Below are 25,399 nucleotides of genomic sequence, written 5' to 3' on the forward strand. Positions count from 1 at the left end.
TATTTTGAGAAGGCTGTGGGAGGAGCGGAGAGAAGAGATTGAAGGTGAAAAGCAATGAAATGGAAGATGAGGAGGAGAGAGGGATTTTGGGGGGGGGGCAGAGGGATTTGATGAAAGGTTGAGTAAGAGGAGTCGTGGGAAGGTGGGGGGGGGCTCTTAAGGATGTAACTGGGTCTAAGTTGGATATGGAAAAAGGGGATTGGAGAAGAAGGGTGCTGTCAGAAGCACTGTAAGAGGAAGGATCTCCTGACCTTTTTAATCCCCGAGTGAGAGATTCTTACTTCACCTCACTCTCTCCACTTCTGTGCAGTGACTTTTCAGTGTTGCAGCAAAGAGGGGCTTTGCCAAAATATATTTTTTAGTCTTTTTTTTTAAATGAACACATGAAGGTGGCAAGCAGGGCTAGGCAATATTTCAAAATATCAGTTATTAGGTTACAGATTGCCTAATGAGCCCTGTCAAATATAACAAATATTTATATACTTTTGAATCCTATCAAATGGAAAACAGAATTTGCAATAAAATGGTTTATTCCAGGTTACAGCGTGCCCTATGGATAGTTTGGGCTAGTGCGGCACGATTTGGTGAAAAAGTCAAATTGCGATTATTGTGGACAATATCGCGATTAGTGATTGCAATATAATAAACAAATTTATACATATACAAATAATACAAATTTGCCGTGTTGCCATGACATTTAGCCACTTTCATTTTGCATGTTTTTTACACAGTACCTCTTTATGCTCAATGTTGCTGAGCTTGAATTAAAAATATCGGCATGTAACAGAGGTCGCGTTTTAAAAATTTCTTTTATCAGCGTTCACCTGCTCGTTGTCATTGGTATCTATTTTTTCCTTCGTTATGGTCTGCATACAGCACACCACAGCACACCAGATAGTCATATGAGCATAAACTGCACACACTTCACTGCCTTAACAGAGACTGACTGGTCATCTCTTAATTATGGGCGTAGATATGCAGACTGCGCACAAACAGGCGTTCACGCACACATTTTATCTCATCTCATCTTCAGCCGCTTCTCCGGGGTTGGGTTGCGGTGGCAGCAAGCTAAGCAGGGCACTCCAGATGTCCCTCTCCCCAGCAACGCCCTCCAGCTCCTGCTGGGGAATCCCAAGGCGTTCCCAGGCCAGATTGGACATGTAGTCCCTCCAGCGAGTTCTGGGTCTACCCTGCGGTCTCCTCCCAGTTGGACATGCCCAGAAAACCTCCAAAGGAAGGCACCCAGGAGGCATCCTAATCAGATGTCCGAACCTCCTCAACTGGCTCCTTTCAACACGAAGGAGCAGCAGCTCTTCTCTGAGCTCCCTCTGGATGTCCGAGCTCCTCACCCTATCTCTAAGGCTGAGCCCAGACACCCTACGGTGGAAACCCATTTCAGCTGCTTGTATCCGCGATCTCACACTTTCGGTCACTACTAGGTGAGGGTTGGAATGAAGACTGACTGGTAAATTGAGAGCTTTGCCCTCTGGCTCAGCTCCCTCTTCACCACAACAGTCCGATACAATGTCTGCATTACTGCTGATTCTGCACCAATCTGCCTGTCAATCGCCCGCTCCATCCAACCTTCACCCGTGAACAAGACCCCGAGATACTTGAACCCATTCACTTGAGGCAACAACTCATTTCCAACCCAGAGGGACAATCCACCATTTTCCGGTAGAGAACCGTGGCCTCAGACTTGGAGGTGCTGACTCTCATCTTGGCCATTTTGCACTCAGTTGCAAACCACCCCATTGCATGCTGGAGGTCGCATTCTGATGAAGCCAACAAAAGCACATCATCTGCGAAGGGCAGAGATGCAATTCTGAGGTTCTCAAAGTGGACACACTCCTCACCTTGGCTGTGCATTGAGATCCTGTTCATGAATATCACAAACAGAATTGAAGATAAGGGACAACCTTGGCAGAGTCCGACACCCACTGAAAATGTGTTTGACTTTGTGCCAAGAATGCAGACACAGCTCTCACTTTGGTTGTACAAGGACCGGATGGCTTGTAGCAACTGCCTTGGTATCCCATACTCCCGCAGTACCTCTCACAGAGTGCCCCGGGGTACATGGTCGTAAGCCTTCTCCAGTGTACAAAACACATGTAGACTGGCTGGTCAAACTCCTATGCCTCCCTCTGCACTTCTGCAAGGGTAAAGACTTGGTCTGTTGTTCCACTGCCAGGACGGAATCGGCATTGTTCCTTCTGGATCCGAGGTTCGACAGTCGGTTGGAACCTCCTTTCCAGCACCATAGATTAGACTTTCCCAGGGAGGCTGAGTAATGTGATGCCCCGATAATTGGAGCACACCCTCCCGTCCCCTTTTTTAAATATGGGAACCACCACCCCAGTCTGTCCCTCCACAGATACTTTCACCAACCTCCATGCAACACTGAAGAGGCATGTCAGCCAAGACAGCTCGACAATGTCCAGAGCCTTCAGCATCTCAGGGTGAATCTCATCCATACCCGGCGCCTTGCCGCCGAGGACCTTCTTAACTACTTCAGAGACCTCTGCTAGGGATATGGGTGGGGCTTGCCCCAAGTCTTCAGATGCTACCTCCTCCACTGAGGATGTGTTAGCCGGGTTCAGAATCTCCTCAAATTGTTCTTTCCACTGCCTGACAACATCCCCAGTCCGGGTCAACAGTTCCCCTCCCCAGCTGAACACAGCCTGTTTCCCCTTCCTGAGTTGCCGGATGGTTTGCTAGAACTAGCTTGAGGCCAACTGGAAGTCATCCTGCATAGCCTTGCCAAACTTGCCAAGTTTTTGCTTCCGCAACCGCCAAAGCCGCAACCCTTCTGGCCTCCCGGTACCTGTCTGCTGCTTCAGGAGACCCCTGGGCCAACCAAGCCCGAAAGGCTCCTTCTTCAGCCTGACGGCTCCCCTCATTGCCTGTGTCCCCCATCGGGTTTTTAGGTTGCCACCTTGAACAGGCACCTCAGCTCCTACCTGCCACATCAGCAATAGAGGCTTTGAACATGGCACGTTTTATTATTTAATTAAAAATCAGTCTTTTGCGGTTATATAATTGCACAGGCTGACGTCGTGGTTGCGAATAGATTAATTCTGCAGCACTAGATTGGACAGCAACTGTTTTTGTCCTCAAGTCATAACCCTACAAGTGATCACCTGTTTTGACCCTTAAAGCATTTCCTAATCCGTCATAAAACCCGTCGTGTGTCGTTAATGCGTCTCAGATTTGCTTTTATAGTAAATGTAATGCATTAGCAGCCAAGTTGTGGAAGGAAGGACATCACTCTCGCCCGACATGTATAATCCAAAAGCCCGCGGTGGGCTGTAGTGGCAGTACAGCAAAGGCAAAGCTGCTCATAATAAGTCACACATTGACTGGAGTATGCCGCTTGGTGTAGGATAAAAAGTGAGTGTGTAGATCAGCGGTGGCTAACCATCAGAGTCAGAATACTTTATTCGTCCCCAAGGGGAAATTGGGTTCTACTACAGACAACCACGCTCGAATAACCAACACCAACACGATACAATATAAGAAAATCGAAACAGAAACAAATAGAAATAAAAGATAAATAAATCAATGCAGGTTTTCATTCCAACCCGACTCCACACCAGGTGAGGCCACTGATACATTCTTCTTTGGTTGAAGGGTTGCTAATCAGTGAAATCACCTGGTGTGAAGTCCGGCTGGAATGAAAGCCTGCATACTGCGGGTGCCCAGGTAGCGTAGCGGTCTATTCCGTTACCTACCAACACGGGGGTCGGCAGTTCGAATCCCCGTGTTGACCTCCGGCTTGTCGGTTATCTCTACAGATACAAATGCCCGTGTCTGCGGGTGGGAAGCCGGATGTGAGGAGTATGGTAATTGGCCAAGTAAAATTGGGGAGAAAAAGGGGGGGGGGAATCTGCATACACATGGCTCTCCATGGCACATGGTTAGCCATGGTTAGATGGAGAGAATTGGAGAGGGAAGAGAGAGAGAGAGAGAGAGGGATATTAGGGTGAAAAGAATTTACTGAGAGGAGTTTACAGAGACTGGGAAAAAGTGTGCACCGTAAAAAAGGGGTAGAGAAATAGAGAAGAGACATTTATAAAATGTTATGGGCTCAGCACTGAAAGATGGAAGTAGAGGAAAAAAGGTGGAGAAAGGCGTAGCGAGTGGACACAAAGCTGGGGGAAAAATGAATATTGTAGTAGTGAATCAAAGGGGCTTCATATGATCCTAGTGACTCCCTGTTACATAGGTTCATCGTTGTTGACTCATTCACCCGTGTGCACCTTCTGTCAGTACCGTCCATTGAAGAGCAGTCGCTAAACGCCGGAGACCGCGAGACGCACTCGATTTGTCCTCGCAAGCAATACTGTTGTTATTTTTGGTGTAACGTCAGTGTCATTTGCCCAGGACACTGATGTAACTCCCCCCCGCCCCCACCCCCCCAAAAAAAAGAAGCTTCGTCCATGGTGGGAACATCTTCTTAGATACGGTGTTGCCATGTTTGTGGTTTCTGAAGGACAGATGATGGAGAGAGGGAGTTTGGAGGGAAAGATGGAGGAGGGGAATTGAGGAGATCAAAGGAGGTTGGGGCTTTAAAAAAATGGAAATACGGGTGTGGCTGTGGTAAAGATCACACACGCGCGCACACACACACACACACACATACGGAGTTATCGCTATGGGAACAACACTTAACAGTGTCAAACTATGACGGCGGAGGTTGCCATGGTAACAGCAGTCCTGCCCTAGGATTTCTTTTCCTTTTTTTGAACTGTGATTTTGTTCACATTTTGGTTATGTCCTGCTCTCTGCCAGCCTTGACACCTTAATTGTGGTGAAGCATGTTTTAGCTTCCATCGCCACCGTAAAGGGCATGGAATGACACATGGATAATAGGAATGGATGGAAGACGTGTTGGTAACTTCAGTACACCTAAAATGGCTTTTGTGTCTCTTTAGTTGGTCTACAGCATCTATCTTAAAGGATGTGATCTTACAGTTGGCTGTGTCTGCGGGTGGGGAGCCAGATGTGGGTATGTGTCCTGGTCACCATACTAGCGCCTCCTGTGGTCGGTCGGGGCGCCTATTCGGAGGGGAGGGGGAACGGGGGGGGGGTAGCGTGATCCTACGTCCCCCTGGCCAAACGCCTCACTGTCAGGTGAAAAGAAGCGGCTGGCGACTCCACATGTAACGGAGGAGGCATGTGGTAGTCTGCAGCCCTCTCTGGATTGACAGAGGGGGGGGAGCAGCAACCGGGACGGCTTGGTAGAGTGGGGTAATTGGCCGGATACAATTGGGGAGAAAAAGGGGGACCCCCCCCCCAAAAAAATTAGATTTTTTTTTCTTCAAATATGCCTTTTGTTGAACTTGGATGAGGGTATCTAACGGTTTTCTGTCTCGTGCCGAGGTCAAAGTGCTTATACCTTGCTTTTTGAGATGATGCTAAGCTAACCTGGCTGTGTCTACAAACTGCAATTCAGTTCACAAACGCAGTTGATGTGGATCTGTGACACTGATCTGAGAGATGGCCACCCAGATTTATGGCTGTGTACAATAAGGTTGGGCAACTTTTGTTATTTTTTTTTGCCACATAGTTGGTGGGTTTCTTTAAAAGTGTGCCGGTGAAGTCATCACTCTGCTTGACAACTCGAATCGAGCTGTTGTTGAGGTCCATTTTAGTTTGTCAGCTCTCCCACCTCTCTGCCCATGACTCTGCTGATGACCCCTGCGCCCCTCCTTCATCTATCTTCTATCTTTTTCACCCCCCCCCCTTTTTTCTTTTCTCATGAGTGTCAGGGGACACCTACGTATCCCTTTCTAAAGTACATTAGTGCCTGTGTGTGTGTGTGTGTGAGAACTGTATGCCGGCGTGCCGTAGATGGATGATCCTCATGCCTTACTGCTCTTATCTCCCCCACGTTTCCTCTTTCATCGCTCTTTCATCACACATTTGAATCAACTATGCTCCCTTGGTTCATTTGTCAGGTCTGGACCTGACACTGGCTGTCTGGGTGGCCTGGACAACCGATTTTCAGTCCCAGCCAACCAAACCTTGGCAACACGAAGCCTGGCAAACCGCTACAATTTTTTTTTTTCTCGCTGTGATGCTTTTCGAGCACCGTGTTTAGTTGGTTGAGAATGAATGATAGCGGTCACAAATTGAAAGACTGCTTGGTGTGAACTAATTACGAATTTTAATTGGTTCTCCCTTTAGTTGGAATTATGTTGGCCTCCCTCAATATTTGGTGTTTTCTGTCTGGAATGCACCTCACCGATGGCGCCTTCTCTTTATTTTTAGTCCAGCTCATGCAACATTTCATCATGTAAGCTGTCCTGTAAATCACTTCTATCCAAAGCGACTTACCGGGAGTCAGCAATTAGCAGATAAATTCGAGCGTTTTCAAAAGGACTCATAGTAAATATCTAAATAGTAATTGCCGTACCCCATGGACCCATCACCCGTGGGCATGAGCATTGGGGTAGGGTGCAATGCAGGCCGGGAGGCAGGCAAAGGCGGGGACCGGGGTGTGCTGACTTCCAGCATCGCAGAATGCTCCAGGAAGACCAACTGGGAGGAGACCCCGGGGTAGACTCTGGGGAATGCCTTGGGATCCCCCAGGAGGAGCTGGAGGGCGTTGCTGGGGAGACGGACGTCTGGAGTGCCCTACTTAGCTTGCTGGCACCACGACCCAACCCCGGAGAAGCGGCTGAAGATGAGCTGAGGGTAATCGCCATCGCCAAGAATGCATGTCATGTCAAGTAAATTTAGTGTAAGTGTGCCTTAGATCATGAAGAGGGACTTATAGGAGAGTAAAGTTGCAAAGTAGATGGACAGTGCCATATAAAGTGCCTTGCAAAAGTATTCAACCCCCTTGACAGTCATCACTAATGTCTGGATTATAAAAGATACTCACACATCTGTTCCTGAACAGTATTATTGTTGTGAACCCATAAGCTCTAACAGCATGTTCCCAAAGCCAAAATAATTTGTTTCGCTGACTTTATTAATAAATTAAAAACTAAAATATATTGCTTGCGTAAGTATTCAACCCCTTGTGCTCTGAAAGCCCCAAATTTACACAAATGACAAATGATTCCTAATGCAAACTCAGGTTAACATAATTGGATATAATTAGTGTGCACCTGTAAGATATTAAAGAAGTAAGGGTCTCGTTTTTGGGTATAAAAACCACTCTGTGTAAAGTCCATCAGCTGGGCGTGAACTCCATCAGAAAATAAAGATGAGGTGTTCGGGTGGCGTGGTGTTCTATTTCACTGTCTACCAACACGGGGCTCGCCGGATCGAGTCTCCGTGTTACCTCTGGCGTGGTCGGGTTTCCCCACAGACACAATTGGCTGTGTCTGCGGGTGGGAAGCCAGATGTGGGTATGTGTCCTGGTTGCTGCACTAGTGCCTCCTCTGGTCGGTCAGGGCGCTTGTTTGGTGGGGGGGATGCGTTACATCCCCCTGGGGAAACTCCTCATTGTCAGGTGAAAAGAAGCGGCTGGTGACTCCACATGTATCGTAGGAGGCATGTGGTAGTCTACAGCCCTACCCAGATCAGCAGAGGGGGTGGGACAGCGACTGGGATGGCTCGGAAGAGTGGGGTTATTGGCCGGATACAATTGGGGAGAAAAATTAAAGAAAATGAGGACAAAGGAGCATAATAATGACAAAGTGGTTGAAATGCAGAAGGCGGGAAAGCGATGCAAAACAATATCGAAGTGTTTGGATGTCTCACAGAACACTGTTAGATCCATTGTCAGAAAATGGAAGCTGTATCACACCACCCAGACACTTTGTAGGACAGGCCGTCCCTCAAAGCTAAGTGTCTGAGCAAGACGTGGGCTGGTTGAAGAAAGCCACAGATGATCCTGCAATCACTTTGAAGGAGCTCCAGAGGTCATTGGCTGAAACTGGAGTAAATGTGCATGAGTCAACCATATCACGGGCTCTCCGTAAAACGCCTGTATTGGAGGGTGACAAGAAAGAAGCCATTGCTGAAAACTATGCATATAAAAGTCTGCTTGGAGTTTGCTACCAAGCATGAGTGAGACCCAGTTAGGATGTGGGTAAAAGTTTTGTGATCAGTTGAGACAAAATTTGAGCTTGTTGGCCAAAACTCAAAGCGTTGTGTGGCACTAACCTAACACTGCTCATGCCCTAAAATGCCCTCCCTACAGTGAAGCATGGCGGCGGCAGGATAATGCTATGAGGTTGCTTTCCATCTGCAGGCACTGGGAACCTTGTTCAAATTGAGGGAAGAGTGGATGGAGCTAAATACAGGGAAATATTGGAAGAAAACCTGTTGCAGTCTACCATAAACCTGAAGCTTGGGAGAAGGTTCACCTTCCAACAGGACAATGATCCTAAGCACAAGGCTAAAGCAACAATGGCATGGCTCAGCAACCAAAAGGAGAATGTTTCGGAGTGGCCAAGTCAAAGTCCGGCCCTCAACCACATTGAAAATCTGTGGCACAGATTGAAAATGGTAGTCCAGAGGTGCCACCCCACCAAGCTGCAAGACCTGTATAAATCCTGCCAAGAAGAATGGGCAAAAATTACTCCAGAAGAATGTGCAAAGCTTGTACATACTTAGCCCAAGAGAATCATGGCTGTTACTGCAGCAAAATGGTACTCTACAAAATGTTGATATGTGAGAGTTGAATATTTATGCAAGCACTATATTTTAGTTTTTAATTTATTTGAAAACAGTCAGCGAAGCATAACTTAATTTGGCTTTGGGAACATGCTGTTAGAGCTTATGGGTTCACAAAAATAATGTTCAAGAACAGGTGCGTGAGTATCTTTTATAATCCAGAAATTAGAGGTGACTGTCAGGGGGGTTAAATACTTTTTGCAAGGCACTGTATCAGCATCAGTTATGGGCATGAGAAAAATGCAAGTAGAGAAAAGGACACGATAGTAAATGCTGGTAGTATTGGCGTTAACGTTGGGCTCAACAGTAATAATAGTAAGTGATTCATATCAGCTGGGAAGGGCCATAAATTTTATGGTGTCACTGAGGGACCATTTAAGGACTTAATTAGGCCTAGAAGAGGAATGTTTTCTTGGCATTCTTTAAAAGAAGTTAGCGAGTCAGTTGCTCTGCAGACTGGGAGTTCGTTCCTCCGTTTTGTCGCCAAGGGAAAGAAAAGCTGTTCTATTTGATGACAGTTTATTTCTTTTGTACTGTTTCTTTGCTATACCATGTTTCATTTGGTGTCGTATGTTTGCTATAATACCCTTACAGTTGACTGGTTAGCACAGTTGCCCATGGTGCGAGCTATCTGGGTTCGATTCCTGGCTGTGGTGGCGGTTCTCAGCTGCCCCCTGAATTCACTACTTTGGTGTCAGAAGTGAGATGGCGAGACCGTGAGGCCGTCGGAAGCGCGTGCGCCCAGAGGTGTGAGGGAGCTGATATGCTGAAGCTCGGGGATGCCTTTCCCGAGGGGGGGGTAGTGTAAAGACCATGGATGACCAGACTCACTAGCCCTTGGCTAACAGGTCGTACCCTTTACTGGTTGACTGGTTAGTGCAGTAGCCCGTGGTGCGGGAGACCCAGGTTTGCGTCCTGACTGCCCCCTGAATTCGCTACACATCACGCTTACATACAGCCCACTGAGAAACAATGCTAACATGTGATCAGGTGGAGGTCTAAAGCAGAGAAAATTATTTGTTCGGGTGGGTGGCGGGTGGATGATTTATGTGTACATGCAGATTCGGATGATGTCAGAGCCGAGCCACGCGTGATTATTCTCGTTTCGTCTCTGGCTCCAATGGTGAAGAAATGGGGACTGCTCACTTTTCACAATTCCCCAACAACACGGATGACTGGACTTGCTAGCCCTTGGCTATCGAGTCGGACTCTTTAGTTGACTGGTTAGCACAGTCATCTGTGGTGCAGGATACCCGGGTTTGATTTACGGCTGCGGCGGATTCCCGGCTGCCCCCTGAATTCGCTACATTGGTTTTTGTACGTTTTTATAATTTTTAAATGCGTGCTTTGGCACTATGTACTGTATTACATCATGCCAATAAAGCCATTTGGATTTGAAAAGCCTGGACCTGGAGCATGTTGCTTTGGGAACTACATGGGATATAATCTATTACAAGTGATTGCAAACAATCTTTGTGTGCACAAACCGAGCCCGTGATGTGGAGAGTTATCCTTCTTGTGCTGCAGGCAAATTGAAACGGTGCTGTTGCATTCCTATTAAGATAAATTGGTCGACGACGTGACACACATGGCTGTGTCTGTGCAGGGTTTGGTGTCGGCGGAGTTGCGTAGCGGCGCGGTGCAAGCTAAACTCTTAAAGTGATTTTTAAACTCATTCTTTTCCGTGTGACAGGGGAGCAAACAAGCTTCAGCACGGCCAATGCAAACATGAGAAACCAACAGGCGCATGCTAACCAGGTTGGCTAAGTTGGCTGCCCGGAGGATGAGCACATGTAGTTTTTATTTGTCCGTCCCCGTGAGTGTTTACCCTCAGCCTGCCTCCCTCACTCAACCGTTGTACCTCTGTAAGGTGCTCTGCTTCTGCTAATGGCTCTCCTGGGTCATTTGGTCTTCCATCCTCTCTCTCTCACACACACATATCTCCCCCTCTCGGTCGCCCTCTGCATTTTCCAGCCATCTCCTGTCCACCGACTACTTCCTAACCTCCTGAATTCTTAAGTGGACGGGATCCCTCGTCTCCTCCGTCCTCTCATCTCCCCTTCCTGCACCATCTGTCCATCTTGGATGACCTGACCCTTTTGTCTTGATTTTGTTTTTTTTGTTTTTTTACATTTCTATTTTTTCTTTCACTCTCCCTGTAAAATTTCCTTGACATCTCACTCATTGAAAATTGACAACCATACAGAGTGGCAGGAAGACAGATTATAATGAAAGTGAAATGAAGGACAAGTCCCGCAGAACGATGGAGGGGGAGGACTGGAAGGATGACACTCATTCATTCTTAGCCTTGTCGAGGAAGAGGATGAGAGGAGGAAACTTGAAGTGGAAAATAAAGCCAAGAGGAAGGATTAGAGCAAGCGGCGAAAGGAGGAAGGCTGCAACAAGGAAAATAAACTTAAGAAAGAAGTAACTTTATTTTTCGTTGGCAAAACCACGTGAGCTTCGCCACGCGGTGCAAACATGTGATTAGTCCCTTTATCCAGCAACACCTGCAACTTGTGGTTTGCGTGTTGAGGTCGTGGCGAGGTCGTGTGATGAGCCGTCGGCATGCTCTCTGTTCGAAAACCTTTTGGTTGGGGCGTCCGGGTAGCGTAGCGGTCTATTCTGTTGCCTACCAACACGGGGATTGTTGGTTTGAATCCCTGTGTTACCTCCGGCTTGGTCGGGCATCTCTACAGACACAATTGGCCGTGTCTGTGGGTAGGAAGCATCCTGGTCGCCGCACTAGCGCCTCCTCTGGTTGGTTGGGGCACCTGTTCTGGGGGGGAGGGGGAACTAGGGGGATTAACATGATCCTCCCACGTGCTAGGTCCCCCTGGTGAAAGTCCTCACTGTCAGGTGAAAAGAAGCGGCTGGCGACTCCACATGTATGGGAGGAGGCATGTGGTAGTCTGCAGCCCTCCCCGGATCGACAGAGGTGGTCGAGCAGTGACTGGCACAGCTCAGAAAATAGGGTAAATTGGCCAAGTACAATTGGGGAGGAAAAGGAGTAAACCCCCCCCCCCCAAAAAAAAAACCCCTTGGGTCTTGTCAGACGTATCTGGGGCGTATCTGTAGTATGAAGACATGTTGCTAAACACCTTGTGGCATGAATACAAACTTGTATTTTGGATTTTTTTCACTTGCAGAGTCGATTCACAATTTACATATCCTCCCCCCCCTTTTCTACCCAATTGTACTTGGCCAATTACCTTATTTTTCGAGCCGTCCCATCAAATAATTACTCCCTCAAATATGTCAGACCCCTATCTGAGGAATGTTTGGTGATACACTCTCATTGGCATTAATTTAGACATCTGAGTTGTGTGTCAGGCGAGGAGACACCCTGGACAGGCCGCCAGTCCATCACGCGGCCATCACTAGGGGCAATTTAGCACGGCCGATTCACCTGACCTACATGTCTTTGGACTGTGGGAGGAAACCCGAGCCCCCGGAGGAAACCCACGCAGCAGTGGCGCCGTAAGTGGGTATAATGTACTGAAGATTCTAAGGGCGCCAGACTAGAGGGGGCGCCATAACGGTGCTCAAAACATATTGAAAAGATAAAATAAATCAGTTTGAAAACAAATCAGTCGTTCTTCAGAAGTGTTATTAAAAAGACATAATGATTTAAAATGTACATTGAAATGATTTGTTTGTAAAAAAAAAAAAAACCCAGTTGACAGCATCTGTTTTGAACCCCGACCCCCCCCCCCCCCCTGAATGGTTTAGTCCACGTCTCCGCTAACAGTTGAGTTCATCATCATCATTCAGTTCGATCCGCCTGCACGCAGACACGGGGAGAACATACAAACTCCACTCAGAGGACGACCCAGGATGACCCCAAGGTTGGACTACCCCGGGGGTTCGAACCCAGGACCTTCTTGCTGTGAGGCGGCCGCGCTAACCACTGTGTCGCCGTGCTGCCCAATGGCTGCTGGGATAGGCTCCAGCATCCCCCGCGACCCTGAACAGGATCAATGGTTTGGATAATGGATGGATGGATGGATGGAAAACTTTTTCACCATATGAGAAAATTCCATCCTGATTACAATGGAAAACTATAAAGGGTAGTGTTGAATTACTTCCCAGCTGAACCTTTATTGGAAATATGAGGTAAAAAAAAGGAGTCGTAACGCTGAAGGGTCTGAAAAGAAAGGAAAATAAGGATCAGTGGAATAATTTGTCAGGTAATGCACACTTTTTTATTGAGGTGGTTTGAGGGGAAAATAAAACACACACACTAGTCTTTCTGGGCATTTTCAGATTCTTTGCCAGGACATTTCTCTTATTCAGCCTCTATTAAGGAATGTAATAGATGCTGTATTTTATTACTGGCCACTAAACCCCTGATCACTCCTACCAGGGCCTGTCGTTTAGCTGGGGCCTCCTGCTGATTGACAGCTGTTGGTTGGGCAAATTTTCCTTAAAGAAAAATTAGCCAGAGCAGTTTTTTTTACCCCCCCCTTTTTTTTCCTCCCCCAATTGTATCTGGCCAATTACCCCACTCTTCTGAGCTGGCCCGGTCTCTGCTCCACCCCCCTCTGCCGATCCAGGGAGGGCTGCAGACTACCACGTGCCTCCTCCCATACATGTGGAGTCGCCAGCCGCTTCTTTTCACCTGACAGTGAGGAGTTTCACCAGGGGGACCTAGCACGTGGGAGGATCACGCTATCCCCCCCAGTTCCCACGCCCCTCTGAACAGGCGCCCAGACCGACCAGAGGAGGCGCTAGTGCAGCAACCGGGACACATACTCGCATCCAGCTTCTCAACCGCGGATGTGGCCAATTGTGTCTGTAGGGACGCCCGACCGATCCGGGGGTGACTCAGGGATTCGAAACCGCTGATCCCCATGTTGGCAGGCAGCGGACTAGACCGCCACGCCACCCGGACACCCCCGGAGCAGTTCCCCCCCTGTTTATCCAAGTGATACTGCACTTCACCAAAACTCAAGCAGCTGCAAGAAACAGGGAGGGGAAAGGAGGGTTTAAAGGGGAAAGGGAACGGGAGGAAGGAGGTGATGTGCTTTGGGCTTGGCGACCGGGAGAGCGGGAAAAGAGCGGATGAATAAATGAATAGGTAAAAGGGATGGAGGGATTCCGGTCAAGCTGCTTTCGATTACAGTGGGATGAAAGCTGAACGTGTGGGCGCATATGGGACGGTGTTGGCGGGGGCGTGCGCGTGCTCACGGCGAGCGTGTGGGTTTAGCGTGCCTGGAGGCGAGCTAATGTGTGCGTCTGTGTGTTTGTGCATATTCATAAGCTTTTGCGTGTCTTCGGCGTATTCAGGGGTGTGTGTGTGTGTTTGTGCAGTCTGAGCGCGGGCGGGTGAGTGCAGCTGCTCTGGCAGCTCCTGGCAGTGCATGGATTAGCGAGGTGGCACCGCGGAATCGGGGAAGATTCCCGTGTCTGCGGTTGTGTGCGATGGTGAATTTGGTGTGTGTGTCCGTAATGAATTGGATGAGAGAGAGAGAGAGAGAGAGAGAGAGAGAGAGAGGGGGAGAGAGAGAATTGGATCAGATTACAGAGAATCTTGGCACAAGATGAACGCCGATCCCTCGGTCGCCGAGAGGAAGAGAGAAGGGTTGGGTGAGGAGTTGGGGGTGGATGGATGGAGAGGGAATGGTACTGTAATAAGGACGGGGTGAGAGGTGTCCCTTTGTGGTGAGAAGTGTGTGTGTGTGTGTGTGTAGACACATCAGAAGAATAAGCTTCAGTTCCATTTCACTGAAACGGTAAACGAACAACAATCAGAAAGCTACACACACTTGAAGAAAAGCTAACGCCGCTTTGATTTGTCCGTTGACAAAACGTGCAGCTTCCATTTCATCATTGCACTATTCTCACACACACACACACACACACACACGTACTAGGGCTTTAAGATATCGTTTCAGCGTCGTCATGGCGATGCGCATCGCGACGCGTGCGGCGTGAGTTGAATTAGCTCGGACGCCTCATGACACAACTTTGGGCTGCTTGATGGAAAAGGAAAACTCGCGCGGTTTTCATTTCCCATGTCTCGTCTCCCAGAGAAGGCCGTCTGATGTACCAGGATTTACTCCGATTTGGATCTGTTTGGACAAATGACACATCCACGCGTTAGCGCCGGCCGGGGGGGCTGCATCTCCCCCTAGTGGTGGCAGGTGGTTGTGTAACATCTTAGAACCAACAGCATGCCTAACTTTTCCTAACGTATGACATACCTGCCAACGTTCGGCTGTGGAAAAGAGGGAGGTTTTCCTTGGGTATCGGCAAATGGCCCACCCTCAACGCCCCGGCCTCCATATAACCCTACTCCACAGATCAGTAGAATGAATACAAGGATGTGAAAGTAAAATTGCTTTTAATTAGTCTTAAATTCATAGCTCACAGTAAAATAAATAAAAAAAAACATACAAAATGTGCAAAAAAAAGTGATCAAAAGTCAGCATCTAAAATTTACATCACAAAAAATCTCACCAAGTGCAAACATTGTAAGAATTCAACTAACTGCCACCACCCTATCCCTGCACCAGAGGAGAGAGAGAGAGATTATTATATTCCTGCACTGTGCTGACGTCTGACACATAGACATATACTGTACATAAATGCTCACTGTATATACCCAGTCCGGCTTGCACATGTACATATTTTTTAGCTATAGCTTTGCATCAGTTTAGCATCAAAGGGTTAAAAATAGGGAGACTCCCGCTAGAATCAGGAGTGTTGGCAGGTATGAGTATAAATGCAACAAAAAAATAAAAAAATAAAATAAAAATAAAACGTACCTTAATTTTAAACAGTGGGCGGGGCTGTGTGGAATGTACATGTTTAATGATAAAGTGAGTAAACACTCCGTTCCAAATCGGCTACACACGTGTCTTACAAACAAAACAATGACGTCATACTGTAGTGACGGGGGGGGAGGCGGTCGCTCTGACTGTCGGCGGTTCTGCGCCGGGGGAGCGCAATGGCTGATGGGGCTGTTAATGTTAGATTTAAACTTGTGTTTTAACGATGTGGCGTTCGTGTTGTGGTTATTCTTGTGTTGTTGTTCTGGCGGTTCGACTCAGACTAAGTACGAGACCGTTTACTGAATAACTGACTGTAGGACCGTGACTGTGGCTGATGTCGCCACTTGGGAAACGGGGGAGGGGGGTATTTATGTTGTTGTCAGTTCTGGACCGTTCTGGCCAGTGTGACTAAGAGAGCACTCCCGGGGTCGTGCGGTGTATTGGGGGGGGGGGGGGTTGCGATTGAAAAGAGATGTCTGCCTCTTGACTCGTTCTCCCACGCCGGCTCGCCACAGTACTTTTAATTTTAGTTGGCGCTCCCTACTTAATACGTCTTCCCACGCGCCTGCATCGACGTGTTCATCTGCTTCTCTGCTAATGATGCGCGGGTCGCCGTTATATCCACGGACACCGCGGTTAATCCCTGGATTGGGCGGGCCGAGTCCTAAAAATTAACATTCCGGGTAACAGCGGATGTGTTGTGGGTGGCTGCAATAATACACAATTAATGAGGAAAACATTAATTACACTCTCCAAAATGTGGACATATTTTAAGCTTTGTTTTTCATCAGGCATGAATTGGCAAGACTAGACACTGCGCCAATTCCGGCGTCCGTTTGCCTTAAGCAGCAATGGAGAGAAAATTAAAGGAGAGCTAAAACCCAAAGAAAGGGAAGAGCAGGAAAGTTCCATGAGGGAGGGATTTAGTGGAATACTTCACCATGACGTGTCAAGTGCTGGATATGCCATATGCAGTATCTGCATAAAACTGGTCCCTCAAGGGGCGTCCAGGTGGCGTGGTGGTCTATGCCATTGCCTACCAACACAGGGATCGCCGGTTCGGATCCCCGTGTTACCTCCGGCTTGGTCGGGCGTCCCTACAGACACAATTGGCCGTGTCTGCAGGTGGGAAGCCGGATGTGGGTATGCGTCCTGGTCGCTACACTAGCGCCTCCTCTGGTCAGTCGGGGTGCCTGTTCAGGGGGGAGGGGGAACTGGGGGGAACGGCGTGATCGTCCCACGTGTTACATCCCGCTGACGAAACTCCTGAAAAGAAGCGGCTGGCGACAAGTTTGATCAGTTCTTCTGTGGTAAAAGTGTAGTGAAGCTGTGTATCGATGCGATTGGCTGCAGGATGTTAGAAATTACCATTATTTATTGATTTCTATAGACTTTATTAATCCCTGTGGGGAAATGAATGCTCTGCATTTAACCCATCCTAGCTGTGTAGCTAGCAGCAGTGGGCAGCTGCAGTGCAGCGCCCGGGGACCAACTCCAGTTCGTCTTGCCGTTGCCTTGCTCAGGGGCACAGACAGGAGTATTAACCCTAACATGCATGTCTTTTTGATGGTGGGAGGAAACCGGAGCACCCGCAGAAAACCCACCCGCAGACACAGGGAGAATATGCAAACTCCACACAGAGGACGACCTGGGAGGACCCCCGAGGTTGGACGACCCCGGAGTTTGAACCTCGGACCTTCTTGCTGTGAGGCGAAAGCGCTAACCACTGCGCCTCCCAATTGATGCAGTACTTCTCAAATCAGCCCTCAAGTACCATCAGTACTGCTGTTTTTTCTGTGTGGCTGGACTGGACCAGCGGGCCAGCCCTACAAACGCCGGTGTCTGTCCATCATCATGTTTGAGTGACTGAGAGAAGAAATTATGGATCAGTTGACCAACGGCGTCACTCACGTTACACAATTGGTCGGCCGACCAACGACATCACTGGTAAACATGGAAGTGGGAGTTTCCCTATAGGCCCGTTGCTCTTTCGAAACGAATTTGCTGCAGTGGTTCCAGCTCATTCCACATTTATCGAATGAAAAATGTTGCTGCTCGTGGATCCTTTGTAAACACTAGGAGCGGAATATGCTGCTTCTATTTCCACATCTGCTGGATCAGTCCAGCATGGAGCAGAGGAGGAGAGAAAACAGAGACATAAGGGAGAGTCACAGTTAAAGCCTCGAAATAACAATCACTCTGACAAAACCCTCAATACAGAGTCTTGGAGAAACGAGAGACATCTGCAGAGAGGCACAGATGAGAGGAGGGGGCGTTAACAGACAGAATATGGACACTTAAATGAAGTTCTCCTTCAAATAAAATCTCGAGATGTTGAGTGGAAAGAAATGTTCTTGCAGCTTCATTTATAACCTTGTTTATTCATTTATTTGTACTCTAACGTACTTAACCATGTCATGTTATTTGGTATTTCAGTACACTTCAAAAAAAAAATAGCCATATTATTTTTGAACAGCAGTACTGATGGTACTTGAGGGCTGATTTGTGAAGTACTGCACAACTGGGAAGGACAGTGGTGCAGTGGTTAGCGCTTTCGCCTAACAGCAAGAAGGTCCTGGGTTCGAGCCCCGGGGTTGTCCAACCTGGGGGGGGGGGGGTCATCCCAGGTTGTCCTCTGTGTGGAGTTTGCATGTTGTCCCCGTGTCTGCAGTGGGTTTTCTCCGGGTGCTCCGGTTTCCCCCGCCATCAAAAAGACATGCATGTTAGGGTTAATACTCCTGTCTGTGCCCCTGAGCAAGGCGTGGCGAGACAAACTGGAGTTGGTCCCCGGGTGCTGCACGGCAGCTGCCCACTGCTCCGATGGGTTAAATGCAGAGTATATTTTCCCCATGGGGATTAATAAAGTATATCAAAATAGAAAAAGTCAAAAATCATCCCGTGTTCCAGGTCTACAACCTCCATGAGAACATGGCTGCAGTGTCTCGAGTATAATTTTGCAGAAGTAGGTGGGGGTCCCCTGCGTAGCCGATAATGACCACCACTGGCTTTTTAAATGGTAATCATAGCCGTTGGGTTTCTGTTTCTGGTCTTTTCCACTCAAAGCAACTTGGCGGGGCTGCCAGTTTTGTTACAACAATGATATATAACGCCCCATGTTGTCTTGCACCAAAGCCAGGTCCACACATAGGAGCTAGTTCCTCTGGTTCAGCAACACAAAGCAATGGTTACGTCACATAAAGGTTGGACCCATCCATCCATCCATCCATCCAGAGGCAAAGCTTCTGAACAGGCAAGCCAGGCAACTGCTTGGCGCCCCAGGCAGTAGGGGGCCCCCGAGGGCTGACAGAGTTGACTCCAAAGCAGTGACCTCAACCCCCACCCTCCGCCTTAAACAACCAATGGTCGATTTGCAATGACATGACATCACAGTAGGAAACCTCCCTTGCAGTGGCCCCATGTCATTCGCGTTGCACGTGCACGGCCTGAGCTCTTCGAAAGTGAAAGTTACCCCCAGCGTCCGCACCACACTGTTTATATTTCCTATATTTTTTGTTGGTGTCAGATTATTTATAACATAAAGGTGATAAACGCTGGTTGGGGGGGAGGGGGGGCCCTCCCGAGAATTTTGCCGAGGGCCCCAACGGACCCTAACATCGCCACTGCATCCATCCATCCATTATCCCAAACCGCTTTTTTATCCAAACCCCTCCATTCTGCCTGCTTGAGCACTCTGCCACTCTTCTTCTGATTGTGTGTGTGTCTCTCTCTCTCTCTCTCATTCTCCTATCTTTCTTCCCAACCCCTTTTTTTCCTCCTATCACCTCCTTCCACACATTCACCTGTGCCCTGTCCATCCATCTTCCTCTTTCACCCAGTCCCACCCGCTGTCCCCACACACTCTTCCACTACCTTCCAACCCCTATCAATGTCCCTGAATAATACATCCCCCCCCCTGCTGTGAAGTACTGCCCATCTGTCTCCGTCACCTCCCATCCACCGCCATAGGACACTACACCTTCATCAGCGCCGCAATCTGTTCACCTCCTCACACATGTGGCGCCTGGTCCGCGGTCGAGGGCCGCCAGCCCCCACGCCTGAGCGTGTGCGTCTGTTCATGCGTGTGCCCGTGTGCACACACATGTGCAGGTGGCTTTTGATGCGCATGCTTTTAATGCGTGTACCCTCCTGCGTCCGTGAATCACCCCCGTGACCTTTCCCAGCACCGCCATACCTGACCGATTTGCCTGTCAGACACCGTGAGACAGCGGACTGTCCCTTCACTGTCAACACCATCCACCTGTGACTCCATCAGTGTGTGTGTGTGTGTGTGTGTGTGTGTGTGTGTGGCCGGAGCCGTGCACTGTGACAGTATCTGCATTTGTGTCGCCGTGTGTGCCATGAGGGCTGGCATTTCCATAAGTGTGTGTGTGTGTGTGTGTGTGTGCTTGGCCTTTTGCCTCAAATTACTGTTACAATATGTTAATGAGTCCTTGTGTTCTAGTTAAATGTATTTATCATCACTGCAGCAGGCTGTAAAGCGCTCATTCTCATGCATCTGCACAGGCACACACACACACACACACACACACACACACACACACACACACACACAAAGCAGATTAACAATTCTGCCTTCATGCAGTGAAGGTTAAGAGAAGGGGGACCTAAATTGAAGGTTAGCATTTCTGTGTGTGTGTGTGTGTGTGTGTGTGTGTGTGTGTGTGTGTGTTCATACTGTACATACTGGTGTATTATGTACTTATAGGTGTGTGTGGATATTGTGTGTCTTGTCTTATCCTTGACTGGTGTTGTTGAGGTCGTGGAATTTTGTATTATTCATTCTAACAGCTGGGTGACAAGAGCACCAGACACACACAACACACACACACACACACACACACACAGAGTATAATCCCTATTTTTGAATGTATTTTTGTACATTTCTGTTGGCCTCTATACATGTTGTGTGGGCGGGAGCACCAGCCCACACAACATGATGTGCCTCTATTACATATATGTATCTATGCTTCTGCATGTACACGTGTGTGTGTGTGTGTGTGTGTGTGTGTGTGTGTGTGCGCGCATTTGTGTGTTTTTGTGTTTGTGTATCTGTGTTTGTTTGTACGTGTATGTGTGTGTGTGTGCATCAGTGTGTTTGTGTGTATGTTTGTGTGTGTTTGTATGTGTGTGTGTGTGTGTGTGTGTGTGTGTTAATGGGTCTCCATGGTAAACCTTGTGGGATACAGATGCTGCTGCTGGGTGTAGTGTCTCTGTGGGTGTGGATGTGTATCGTTAGGGGGAAAACAAACATGCGTGTGTGTAACGAGTAAGTGTGTGCGTTGTGCCCCCCAAAGCATTTACCACGCCCCCCTCGGAGCGCTGCTTGTTGTTAGAGGGGTGGGGGGTGCTGTGAGAGAGGTGCGCCTTTTCCCCCATTAACGAAGTTAATCCTGCTAATTACGGGTCTGATAACTGGTTGATGATCTCAAAGCAGGTGTCTGAGCGCTGAACTGAATCCGTGGCCTACACACACACACACACACACACACACACACACACACACACACACACAGTCCCGCGTGTTCTCTGCACATAGTAGGTTTTCCAGAACAAACCTGGGATTAAATGATTAAACACATGTTCGTGTGTTAGTGGGTCCTTCGAGTGCTCAGGGAGGCGTGGCTTCTCTGCCAGTGCGGACAGGAAGCGTTTCTCCTGATGTGTTACACGTGCAGTGGTGGCCATGGTCGCCTCACAGCAAGAAGGTCCTGGGTTCGAGCTCCGGGGTAGTCCAACCTTGGGGGTCGTCCTCTGTGTGGAGTTTGCATGTTCTCCCCGTGTCTGTGTGGGTTTCCTCCCACAGTCCAAAGACACGCAGGTCGGGTGAATCCGCCGTACTAAGCTGTCCCTAGGTGTGAGTGTGTGTGTGTGTGTCGGGGGTGGGGGGTGGGGGGCTGTGATGGACTGGCAGTCTGTCCAGGGTGTCTCCCCGCCTGCCGACCAGTGACTGCTGGGATAGGCTGCAGCAACCCGTGACCCTGAGTAGAATAAGCAGCTTGGATAATGGATGGATGGATGGGTGGATGGATGGACATGTGTACTGTTATGCGAGTGACTTTTCAATGGAAACCATGTCCAGTGTGCGTAACCTTTTTTGTGTGTGCATGTGTTGTCATCTTTGCTTATGTGTGTGTGTGTCATTGGGGGTCTCTAACTGTGGGTTTTGCTGTCATGCCTGTTTACTACTAAACCCTGGTTTGTATCTCCGGCCTAGTTGGGCGTCCCTACAGTACAGACGCTATCGGCCGTGTCTGTGGGTGGGAAGCCCGATGTGGGCATGTGTGCTGGTTGCTGCACTAGCGCCTCCTCTGGTCGGTCGGGGCAGGAGGGGAACAGCGTGATCCTCCCACGCGCTACATCCCCCCGGTGAAACTCCTCACTGTCAGGTGAAAAGAAGCGGCTGGCGACTCCACACGTATGGGAGGAGGCATGTGGTAGTCTGCAGCCCTCCCCGGATGGGCAGAGGGGGGGCGGAGCAGTGACCGGGACGGCTTGGAAGAGCGGGGTAATTGGCCAAGTGCAACTGGGAAGGAATCCAAAAAATAAAGCTCTCATACAGCGGTCCTCAACTGCCCGTGAGACCCTCGGGCTTTTGATTCGCTGGTTGTGTGTGGTGTCAGGTGGTGGTCTGTCTGCAGAATCAGGGAGTCTACAGACTTGATGAAATAGGTGGTTGTTATGAACTACCTGCAGAACAGTGGGGGGGGGGGAGACACATTATGGGGCGTTTTGAGGGCCACAGATGAGAAGTTTCGTGGGGTTCACCGGGTTCTGGTGAAGTGTCGCCTGCAGCTCTCGCCTGCAAGTCGGCGGTTGTTTGACCGCGTCTGCCAGCTGCCGCAAAGTCTTGTCTTTGCAGCGCTCCACAGTTTAGCGACTCACGAGCTTTTTCACGGGGGAAGCGAAGCCGCAGTTTCATTCGATCGGTGAGCTTAGCAATCCCGAGAAACGGCCTCCGGGACACAAGTTTCAACTTCTCTTTCTGTGCCTTGGAGTATTGACCGTGAACACCGGTGCAAGGTTATGACGGCTTTTAAACCGTGCGAGATGACCGTGCAAGGCTCACTGTGGAGAGTTGCCCTTGGGCGTCAGTTGATGTTCATTCCTTGAATACTCTGAAAGCTGTGCGGCGGCGGTTCGACGAGCTGGAGGGAAAATCACTTCGAGTCATCCGACTTTGGAGGCGGTGATTCAGAACAGTGTTGAGCCTTCATTTCTCACTGGGAAGTAGTGGACTGCTGTGGTGCTTTGCAACCTTTACCTCGCTTCTGTGATCAAATAACGATTTAAGAGAAGAAAAACGGGGGCGTGTGGGTGGCGTAGCGGTCTATTCCCTTGCCTACCAACACGGGGCTTGCCGGTTCGAATCCCCGTGTTACCTCTGGCTTGGCTGTGTCTGCGGGTGGGAAGCCAGATGTGGGTATGTGTCCTGGTGGCTGCACTAGCGCCTCCTCTGGTCGGTCGGGCTCCCTGTTCAGGGGGGGGGGCACTGGGGGGTATAGCATGGTCCTCCCACGTGCCACGCCCCCCTGGTGAAACTCCTCACTGTCAGGTGAAAAGAAGCGGCTGGCGACTCCACATGTATGGGAGGAGACGTGGTAGTCTGCAGCCCTCCCCGGGTACGGCAGAGGGGGGTGGAGCAGCGACTGGGACGGCTTGGAAGAGCAGGGTAATTGGCCAAGTACAATTGGGGAGAAAAAGGGGGGGAACCCCCCCCCCCCCTTGGCGAGGTTAAATGTTGTCCAGCTCAGGGTCGCACCAAACCAGTCGTTAACAGTGTGAACCGCTCAAAATCAGCATGTTGACCGTGCTCTGCTGCTCCCTGCAGGTCGGCTACGAGAACGCGGGGACGGTGGAGTTCCTGGTCGATAAGCACGGCAAACACTACTTCATCGAGGTCAACTCGAGACTCCAAGTCGAACACACTGTCACCGAAGAAGTCACCGAGTAAGTATCTGACCTCGCCACACGTGTGTTAATTGATTTGTTGGGTGAGTTGTCCTTCTGTGTGTGTGTGTGTGTTTTGAAAATTGATTGGGGGGTTGATGTTAGAAGGGTTGGGAGATGAGAGAAATGTGCATGGGGAAGAGAGAGTATATGGTTATGGACCATATCAAGTAAATCTGAATAGAAAGCAAGAAGAGATGGAAACAGAGAGCGAGAAAGAGAGACGGGGGGGGGGGGTTAAAAGGGAGGAGGGATGGAGGGGGGGATGGATTGAGAAGAATGTTAACCAGGCCAGACAGAGGGTTGACGGCAGAGAGATGTGTTTGGAGAGGAGAGGCCGCAGGTGGGATCAGTGAGGAGAAAAGCTCGAGGATGAGGTCAGAGAGACGGGGGGGGGGGGGGGGGCACGGAGATTGAAACAGAGCTGGAAAATGAAAGAGAGAAACAGCATTCCGCAAAGCCACTGAACTGTGAGATTATCTCTACTGTAACAAGATGGATCCAAAAAACACACATGTATATACACACACACACACATATGCAACCATGTATGTACACACATGCACGCACGCACGCACGCACACACACATGTATGTACACACATCCATGTACACATGTATGTAAATACATGCACACACATATGTACATACACGTGTATGTACACACATACACGCACACACATGCATGCACGCACGTGTATGTACGCACATGCATGAATGCACACACACACGCACATATGTGTTTGTACACAAATGCATGCACACACACATACATGTATGTACACACATGCACACACATGTATGTACACACATCCATGCACACATGTATGTAAATACATGCACACACATATGTACATACACATGTATGCACACACATGCATGCACACACGTGTATGTACACACATGCATGCATGCGCGCACACATGCATGCACACACACATGCGCACACACACACACAGTAGGGGTGCAGGCCATGCACTTAAGCATCAAAGACACACAAACCTTTTTGTGCAATTAACAAGCTTAAAGCACTGCTACGGTTAACACAAATTCCCGAGTTGTAAAAGCAGAACAATGAAAACGTCCTACGCGGGTGGTTCCGGTGCGGGGTCGGGTCCCTCTTTTCAGTCGGCGACAAACAGGTTTGACGCAGTTGATGCTATTTTGACCACCGCCGTCTCCCCACTCGCCTTTCTCCCTCCCTCCCTCCCTCTCTCTCTCTCTCTCTCTCTCTCTCTCTCTCTCTCTCTCTCTCCGTCATCTTCTCTTCTACGGCTCCGTCTCCTCCATCACAGCACCGCTCGCGTGCTCGTCTCGTCACGTGTTGAGCAGGAGCTCAGTTCCACCTCTCCTCGCTGTTTTGATGCATTGCAACGCTTTAGAGCTGATGCTTGGCCAGTTTGAACCTTCCATAACACACACACACACACACACACACACACACACACGAGTTACCGGCATACGAGACGAAATGAAACGTGGACGGAAATAGGGTGTGGTTTACCAAGTGCCTCAAAGCACACCGAGTCTACATGGAGAAGGAATTTGTTTTTTTTGGGGGGGGGAGGGGGGGTTCCCCACTTTTTCTCCCCAGTTGTACCCATCCGACTACCCCACTCTTCTGAGCCATCCGGGTGGCTGCTCCACCCCCCTCAGCCGAATCCGGGGAGGGCTGCAGACTATCACATGCCTCCTCCGATACATGGGGAGTCGCCAGCCGCTTCTTTTTACCTGACAGAGAGGAGTTTCGCCAGGGGGACGTAGTGTGTGGGAGGATCACGCTATTCCCCCCCTGACCGACCAGAGGAGGCGCTAGTGTAGCGACCAGGACACACACCCACGTCCGGCTTCCTACCCGCAGACACGGCCAACTGGGTCTGTAGGGACGACCGACCAAGCCGGAGGCAACACGGGGGTTTGAACCGGCGATCCCCGTGTTGCTAGGCAATGAAATAGACCGCCACGCCACCCGGACGGCCCCCCCAGAAGGAATCGTAAAAAACCAAAACAAATGTCGACGGA

General features: G+C 49.4%; 1 protein-coding gene across 1 annotated transcript in view; it reads left to right on the forward strand.

Annotated features, from left to right (window-relative positions):
- Positions 1-25,399, forward strand: part of LOC130130374 (pyruvate carboxylase, mitochondrial) — a 469,779-nt gene that overhangs the window by 74,535 nt on the left and 369,845 nt on the right. Inside the window, exon 10 of the mRNA XM_056300064.1 lies at positions 23,260-23,378. Coding sequence (XP_056156039.1) covers positions 23,260-23,378 — 119 coding nt within the window. The remainder of the gene's footprint in view (positions 1-23,259; positions 23,379-25,399) is intronic.

The sequence above is a fragment of the Lampris incognitus genome, chromosome 20 (assembly GCF_029633865.1).
Source record: "Lampris incognitus isolate fLamInc1 chromosome 20, fLamInc1.hap2, whole genome shotgun sequence".
NCBI lineage: Eukaryota > Metazoa > Chordata > Actinopteri > Lampriformes > Lampridae > Lampris > Lampris incognitus.